Below are 8986 nucleotides of genomic sequence, written 5' to 3'. Positions count from 1 at the left end.
TTCTCTTTCACTGACTTAGGACTGCTGGTGACAGGACAGAGGCCAGAAGGAACCTCAGGGCCAGGCACAAACAGCTGTTCTATGTTCTTATTTTCCCACAAAAGTGAAGCTTCACAGGTATATATTTTGCACTGAAAAATTACATACACGTGTTGAGCTCACTGTGGTTTTGGTTCCATACAAAGATCACCTTCATGCTCTTGCGATATTGTCCTTTAAATTTCCCCCTGCCTGTCAACAATTCTCAGCTGTGGGATTGCCAGGACAAACTCACTTTATTTCTTTTGCCCACCTGTCCAGCTCATGCATTTCAAGCATTGTCAGAGTTCAATTCCCCACACCTCTTCATAGCTTAATGTCTTCAAACAAATTACATTGGATCCTTGAGTAGCTCTCAGCTGGACAGACAATGAAGCAAAACACTGAACCCACACGCCCATAAGCTTCTGACATAGCAAGGTGACATACTAAGACCTCAAACCAAGAACTATATATACACTGCAGCGCATCACATCGAAGCTCAGAGCTGGGTGCTGCCTGCTACCAGCAGTTAAATTCAAATGAGAAATAGCATAAAAACATGAGAGAACAAACAAAAAATGGAAAATATATCACCAAGAAAAAGATTTATGGCTTACCCATAAATCCAGCAAAACAAAAATTCCATTTTAGGTAGCAGTGCTGCTGCAGGAAGTTCCCACCACAGCCCTTTTTCATCCCTGCCTCTCATGCCAATGCCCAACAGCTGTTCCTGCAGTCTCTTTATAAGCTGTGCTGGTGAACTGATCCCAGCTAAAAGAGCCTCCCTGCTTCCCAAGGCATTTCTTTATTTGGATCACTGCTATCAGACCCCGTGGTCCCATAGCAGCTGAAGGAGGACTGGGTGAGAGGCAATAAAGGCAGGAGAGAGATCGCTCCTCACAGCCACCTCTTCAGCACTAGGACGGCTTTGCCATCTTGTACTTACCACACGACTGGTGTACTCCTTTCAGTCTCTCTTCCCCCCCCCCCCCTTCTGTTACCAGTTTTCATAAAAAACTGAAAAACTGTGTATTTTTAAGGCCTATACCTCCCTGTAGAACATGGCTGAATCCAAACAAGGGAGTCCAGCATTAAAGAGGAGCTTACACACACACAGAAAGACGACACAGTTTTATCTTGCCCCCTCAGGAACCAGGCTAACAGCAAGCCCCACATTTTACACTATCTATACAAGCTATAAGGAGAAAACAAATCCCAAGAAGTCACTGCAATAACGATTCAACCAAATGTTTTTGTATTAACTACCTACATGACAACATGCGGAACACGGACTCATGAGAAGGCTGGGGATGGCAGCGTCAAACCACCAGATACTTAAATACTCCATAGGGATTCCACTTTCTGCCAGCACTGGTAGTGTCATGCTGCACTGGGAGCCTGCCACCCGTGTCTCCCAGTGAAGAGATGCCCAAATGATGATCTTCCTGCCCATCTCAAGTTGCTTTCTAGACAGAATCGGAAGACCTAAGACCTCCTATTCCGTTTTGAGAGAAATAATAAGTAAATCCAGAAACCACCTGGCATTCAGTCTCTTCAACATGTTCTGACAAGTTTCTTCCACTTGTCACCTTTGCTCAAGTCGCAGTTTAACAGTTTTAGAAAAGACGTTATTATAAAAAACAGAAGTTTGTGTCTTGGTAACCTGGTAATATTAGCAACTATTCAGTCTCTCATTTCCTCCTTCCATTCCATAAAAAGACATATTTTAACTTTGATTTAAAAAAAAGTTACCATGGTAAGGCTTTTTTGGGGGGATGGGAGGAATCCCCAATACCTGTGCATCAGCCCAAGAGTCCACTGCAAAGCCATGCAGAGTCTAACTTCTCACAGGCCCTGCCAGTGTGAGAAGGGCAGAGTGAGCGTTTTCCTCAAACTTCCTTGAACTGCAGAGCACTGTTCTCCTGGAAAACTAGTGCACACTTTCAGCTTGTGCTCTGGGGCTACTGTACGACATTTCTTCCCTCATTCCCAGCCTGTGCTTTTCTCCACTCTGGCATCTGAAGGTAGGATTAGAGGCATCGTATAACTGCCCGATTTCTGGATGTGATAACCCGGTTACCCAAGTAATATTGCTCTGTACATACCACACACTTAGCTTGTGGCAATGAACCACTCCTACGGCTACCTTTGGAGTATTAAAGATTTATCTTAAGCTCAGCAGTCCATAGAAATGCAAAGTATTTCATTTGGCTTTACTCACCTTAGCACCAGATCATAGTTCCACGCAGTGATGAATGAACACAGATCTGTTTTTCACAGTAGTTTCTATACAGCTGCACAAAGTATTACAAGAAAGTCATTTGAAAACTTTCATGAAAAAGAATGACTGGACTGAAAAATATATGGAAATCTTGTTAACATATTTGTATTACTGAATTGTTTAAAACAAAGACAAATTATACCTAGTGTTTAAAATTATGTGCATTAAGAGACCGTATTAGACATCTCATTCATGAGCCACTCAGTACCATTATGGATATTGCATCTGCTGTTTTCTTAACAGCAACATGAAAATTAAATGTTTACACATTATACACACAGACACAGCCGTGCGACCGCATAGCGCTGGGAAGATTCCCTACTGCTTCCCATGTATTCTGTTCAGGGTTGTATTTCTCAATACTCTGCAGATATGCTCCTTTTGAATAGGAGTATCCTCCTGTCACATAAATGCATCCATTCATAACCACCGTGCCACACTCCATCCTTCTCTCCATCATGTGAGCCATCTGCTTCCACTTGTTTTGCTCTGGGTCATAGCAGTCTGTGATCGTGGTCTGTCCACCCACAAAATAGATCTTGTTTTGTAATGTAACCGAGCACAATCCATATTCTTCAGGAAAAAAGGAATACAGTTCAACTCAGCATGACAATGATAACTTGAACTACAGCTACCTGACAAACACTGGGCACCAGTGAGGGCATCTGAGTTTCTTCACTGAGCTCAGAAGACACCTCAGGATTTCCTGCTAAACTTGGTAAAAGCAAGATCAAGATGATACAGACATGCCCACCAGTACTTAGTGAGAACTGCTTTGAAAATTTACTGTTAGCAAGTGTAGAACATAGAGAAAACCCATTTAAAATTCATATCAATTGTTCTTGCCAAACATCTATGAATAAATTTTATAGAAAGTTAGAAATATAGAGATATTATTTAACAGAATGCAGCCATTCCTTAGTTCAATATTTATATAGTGATTCCTATAAAGCTGATGCGTGAAGACGGTCTTTCACTCTCAGAGTCTGGAAATGGGAGATGATCCCACTCTGGCCCTTGCTGCCTTACAGGCATTGCTCCTTTTATTAGGAACATGCCGGAAGCTCTGAAGTGGGCTTAAATACCCCCAGATACCAGTTATCAAATCAAGCTCTACGCTTGTTACAGAAATTACTGTTTACCTGGATGCGGACTTGTGGTGACTATACTCCACTCATTGCTACCTGAATGGTATCTCTGGACTTTATCATAGGTGCAGCTTCCCCTGTATCCATAGTGACCTCCCGTTACGTAGATGACATCATGCAGGACACAGGCAGTGGCATTCCCAACACCTGTAAACAGTGTGAAAGTCACAGCACATATTCAGACTGCAGATGATATCCACAGTCACTTCCAGCCATAACCCCATTTCAAATGACTCATTAATTACTATTTTAGGGTGAAATTATGCTGCAAGCATTTAGCTGAATGGGAAATTAAGTAAGTTTGTCAAGACACCTTATTTTAGCAGCATTAGAGCAATTAAATAAAACTGCAGTAATGGAAACATACTGCATGTAATATAGCCCATGCAGCATTTCACAGAATTTTTATGCAGTAATTGAAGACAGATCATCACACTGGGTCTGGAATATGGAATTGCTTTCAGTATTTCACTAAATTACAGAGATTTGTAAAAGTCACTGCTATGGCAAAGACAAAGACAATGGGAGCTGAGATCATTCAGTGTCTTGGGATATCTTTTCTGATACTTTTCATCTTTCTCATATGGGAGCTGAGATCATTCAGCGTCTTGGGATATCTTTTCTGATACTTTTTGTCTTTCTCATGGTATTATTAGTTAGACTATTGTATAAACAAGGGTACAAACAGAATGGAGCCATGTTAACTCTGTCTCTAGGAGAACAAAACAAAATAAAACAAGGGATCTGGCAAGATAAAATGGACCAAAATTAGGCAATCAGTGTGGGAGTTTTAAGCATCTAATAAGTTTCACACAGAAAGAGGGATAAAACAACTGCACAGACTGTGTAACTCCTCACAGTACTAGCCTATCATTTCTGTTTTTAAAGGAAATAAACCCAGAATAATAGCAGTGTTTGTGGAAAATATACAAATAATGAAGAAAGTTATAGGAGCATTAGTGTTTTTTCATGTTATAGATACCTCCAAAAATTCTCACATGTAGAAAAATACCATGTTGCATCAACTTACAGTAAAACCGTATAATTAATTGAAAATAATTGCATTAATTTATAAAAATGTATAAGCGGATAATTGTTTATAAATTTTATAACAAAATAACACCATTTAGTTAGGCTGTGATCCAAATTCATACATTTTTAATAGATCATTATGTTGGCTGCTAGAAACAGGCATTAATGCTTTTAATTATCCTCATACTAAAGATTAAACTGAGGATCCTGAACAGATGATACACTGGAATATGAGGGAACTACATGGAAGAAGTTTTAAATGAAGATGACACCTTTATAGATGATTGCACAGAAAATCTTAGTAATCTGGTTTTATATTAAAACAATAAAATCCGCTGCTCTTTGACCATTTAGTCTAATATACACTGAACAGTCTCTATGACTCTAATACCTGGTAGTTTTCTGATTTCTTTTTAATTTGTACAGAAATTTCACTTCTGAAAGAAGACAAAATTAAACTGAGACTACCATTTGCCTTTCCACTATAGTGTTCTAGCACAACCCCACAGAGTATTTGGATGTTTGCAGTCATTTGCCTAGTAGAGACCTGCAGCAAAGGCCACCAGCATTAACAGGAGATTCCCGTGGACATCACTAGAACTTATATCAAACCCTAAACATGATCATGGCATTAGAAAGTGGCAGATGCAGAAGGACTGACATTTGAAGCAGACACCATGCAACAGCCTACCTACCTTTGATCATGTTTGCTATAGGAAGCCATTTCTTTTTTAAAGGGTCATAGAACTCAGCTTCTTGCACTGGAGCTCCCTTTCGGTATCCACCCAACGCATAGATGCAGCCACCCAAGGAAACGGTGCAGTGGTAATACCTTGCATCAAGCATGGGGCAGCCTTCTGTCCACTCATCTCTCTCACAATTATATATCCACACGGTGTCAAGGGCTTCGATGCTCTCCGTTCTATAACCTCCTGTCACATATATATCTGACCCCAAGCTAGTGACCCCATAACACTCTCTGGTATGATCTGGCATCTCTGTTCCCTGAACCCATGTGTTGGTTAATGGATCCCAGACATGCACTTCTGATAAGGGATGCCAGTAATATCCTCCGATCACATACATGGCTGCTGTAGGTCTTCTGGAAAGAGTTTTGGGATTGAGGTTCAGGGCACTGTATATGAGTGACCTTATCTTAGTATCATTAAGTCGGCATTTTTTCTGTGGGCTTAAAACCGACCTCAAATACACATTATTGAAGTCTACCCTGATGCAGCTCAGCAGTTCATAGATGTCTTCAAGTCTTTCTTCCACATTGTGAGCAATCCACTTAACGACAGCTTCGATGGCTGCCTCTTCTTTCCAAATATTGAGATTATCTCTGGAGAGAATATATGAGAGCTTCTCCTTGCCAGTATCCAGAAACTCTTCCTGAGTCCACACTTCTTCAAACTGCCATAACAATATCCTCCTGGACTCTTTCTCTAGCTCCGAGCAATCATGATATTCAGCAAAGGAGTGCATCCCTATGCAGTTGTCAGTATCTAAGTGCCTCACCAGAAACTGTTCACAGGCTTTCTTTACTGACAGGAACTGGAGGAGGTCTGCTGCCTGGAGCAGACTTTGGACATTTCTCTTTGTTATCTGGATCTGCGATGTGTATGCATAATTAACGAGAGCTTCCAGTACCGCATGGCTGAGCCCGGGAAGTCTGATCTGTCTTTTAGATTTCTCTTTCATATCGGCTGTGAACATGGCCTTAAAATAATTGCTGCAAGCTGCTAAGGCGGCTCTGTGGCAGTGGAAGATGACCCCCGAGGCACACTGTAGGGTGATGTCGGTGAACAGCCCGTCCACGTAAAACGTTCGGAACGCCTCCAGGAAGCCGGCGGGGTGAGAGGAGTCCTCGTAGAGGTACGCGTATTCCTCCTGGCCGGCCGCTGCCATCGCCCTGACCCGCGCACAAAAGCGGGGCCGCCCGCAGGGCTCCCCGGGGATTGACCTCGCCGCGCCCGCGGACCACAAAGCCGCTCCGCCAAGCCCCTCCGCCCGCCCCGCACAGTCCTGGCGCGGCGTTTACACCCAGGCGGAGCGCGGCCGTGGCTGCCCCGTGACCATCTTTGGAAGAGCCGCGGGAGGCGGCGGGCCCGCAGCGGCAGCGTCTATTTTGGTGCCCCGTCCGCCTGCCCGGCCCCCCGGACCCTTTCGCCAGATCAGCGGGCCCCGCCCCGGGGAACTCCGGTCTGAAGCGCTACTGCCAGCCGGGGCTCCCCACTGCCGGGGCAGCCGAGTATGGCGCCCACTGCGACGAGGACAGAAGGCGCGGCCGTACTCGGGGCAGAAGCTTGATGCCCGGGGAGCGCCGCCAGCTCGGTGGTACTGAGCCGCACAACAAAGCAAGAGGGCTTCGGCTGCCACGAACAGGGAGCTGGAGCTGCCCCGCTGCTCCGGGCACTGGGAGATGCTGGGAAGAGCAGCAAGCTCCTGGGGCTCTCCCACTGTACGAGGGCAGGATTCCAGAGGGGGCGGCCAGAGCTCTCCTCAAACACCTGAACCTGGCTGGGAGCAAAGGACGGTCACAAACTGTGCTGACAGACTGTAGCCAGAAGCAAATTATTCACGAAGAACATTATATTGGCTTTTAACACTTCTGAAAATGCTTCACAATTTAAGAATTCTTTTTCTTCTCTGCTAGCAGAACACTTTCTGCAAAGGAGACCTTTAAAAAATATTTGAAACACAGCATCCTCTGGGTTTAAGAAGCTGTACTCCCTCCTTCACCTGCAGCAGGGTTTGGATCCTTTGGATCCTGCAGCTGGGTTCCCCCTACCCTGCCAGAGCTCTCCTGAATTGAAAGGACTGGCAGCAGTTTCCCCTGCCAAAAGGGGGTGAATATCTGTTATTTTTAGCTAAGTGCCAGCAGTACCCAAAAGGAGAAATTAGGAGAATTCCTGCTCAGCACAGATTAAAAAGAGCAATTTTTGTCTTTTAATTACTGGTGGTACTTCCTCTGCAATACCCACCAGAAGCATGAACTGAAAAGTGTATACAGACATACTTCTCTACTATCCTTCTTCACATGCTAATCTCCCAACAGGACCTCTCTGTAGTGAGGCATCAACAAGCTGATCCAAACAAAAAGCAAAAAACCCTTCACACATCTTTGCCTTTGGTTTTTCAACCACTCTTGATACACTGTTAGCCCAGGAAACTGGAGTTCTGTGGTGTAACCCAGGAACTCGCAGTAGCCCTGCTGCCTCCAAGCCAGGCCTGTCCCTTAGCTCAACTACTCACTCCATTTTTTTCTCTTGAGCATTCCCATGTATAGGCCTGAGTCTGTTTATGCATTCCTATGCCAACAGCTTTGTTTTGCTGTGGTTTTGCACTTTCCATGTCATCAACTCCCCATGGACAAGTAAGAACTTCTCCTAGGCCTTGGACCAGCACATAAGACTTAGGCTACGTAGTCTTCACAGTAGCTGGTGTACAACAGCAGATCCATTACCATATAGAATGTTTCCCATACACATACACATTCCCTTATGCATTTATTTTCATAACATCCTTACCTAATCATCTCCCTCCCAGAGGGTACATCGATTTAACTGTGCTGAACAAGCAAGTCTTGTGGTCAGCAACACTTAGTACTGCACATGTGTCCCTTCAAGGAGCTTTTCCCTTTCTTTTTTGGCTGGGTTACCAGCTTAAACCAGCTTCATCATTTGAAGATCCTCATCTCCCCTCCCTTTTATCCAAATGTGGAAAAAAATTGGTAATTGTAGTACTTCTGAAAAGTTCTCTCTTCAATTAAGAGGAACAAAAAGACCTCACATTAATACCTTAATGGTCTACCTACTGGAATTGAAAAATTTCTTCTGTCTCCAACATGCACTTTGTCTGGAAAACAGCATCAGCTCAATCCTCTACTTGAAGTTATTAAATCATAATTGCCAATATTTCAAATAGACTGCTTAATCTACTCTCAACTCCTGCATCAGTTCTTTCATCAAAAGCACCCCTTTTTGAGCATGAAGATGAATTTCTCACTCTCAACACAAACTACAAAGCAGGTTACTTAAAGCTAAAAGAACAACAGTTAATATGAAGTGAGTGAAAAAGCTGAAAAATTACTTGTAAATGTTTTATGTTTGTTTTATGTGTGGTTTATGTTTGTTTTTATGTTATAAGTAAGTAACTAAGATCTGTGCACAAACTGAAAGCAAGCTGTCTCACGACCAAGTTCTGAAAAGCACAGAAGAAACAGACACAAGACATGGAACATTCAGCAGCACACCTGGAATGAAGGAAACACAGACCTTAAAAGAAAAAAGAAACCATACCAAGCTGTACTATACAACAGCCATTACCATTCTTTTGTATGGCCTGGAAATCAGACAGTTTAAACCTGCTACAGCTTGAGACCTACCAGTTCTTCAGATGCTGTCTTCCTGCCCTTGCACAAGACAATAGAGTAAGATCACCAATACAAATATCTTAGGCATCTACCAAATATCCATCACTAAAGAAACACTCCTGAGAATTC

General features: G+C 43.3%; 1 protein-coding gene across 2 annotated transcripts; it reads right to left on the bottom strand.

Moving 5' to 3' along the window:
• Positions 1–2491: 2491 nt before the first annotated feature.
• KLHL23 (kelch like family member 23) lies at positions 2492–7537 on the bottom strand. Of its 2 annotated transcripts, none has more exons than XM_061453106.1 (3): positions 5178–7537; positions 3445–3597; positions 2492–2875 (listed from the first exon to the last, which is right to left on the bottom strand). In XM_061453106.1, the coding sequence occupies exons 1-3, from the start codon at positions 6388–6390 to the stop codon at positions 2565–2567; spliced, it is 1677 nt and encodes a 558-aa protein (XP_061309090.1). In that variant the 5' UTR covers positions 6391–7537; the 3' UTR covers positions 2492–2564. The 2 variants fall into 2 exon arrangements, with proteins under 2 accessions (XP_061309090.1, XP_061309097.1); XM_061453113.1 differs by having other exon boundaries at positions 2742–3011.
• Positions 7538–8986: the final 1449 nt, after the last annotated feature.

The sequence above is a fragment of the Pezoporus flaviventris genome, unplaced genomic scaffold, assembly GCF_033815535.1.
Source record: "Pezoporus flaviventris isolate CSIRO_AGI_PZ_B2104156 unplaced genomic scaffold, CSIRO_AGI_Pfla_v1 ptg000001l, whole genome shotgun sequence".
Lineage (NCBI taxonomy): Eukaryota > Metazoa > Chordata > Aves > Psittaciformes > Psittacidae > Pezoporus > Pezoporus flaviventris.
The sequence above is the reverse complement of the archived record's forward strand: the minus strand, read 5'-3'. Positions and strand labels throughout refer to the sequence as shown.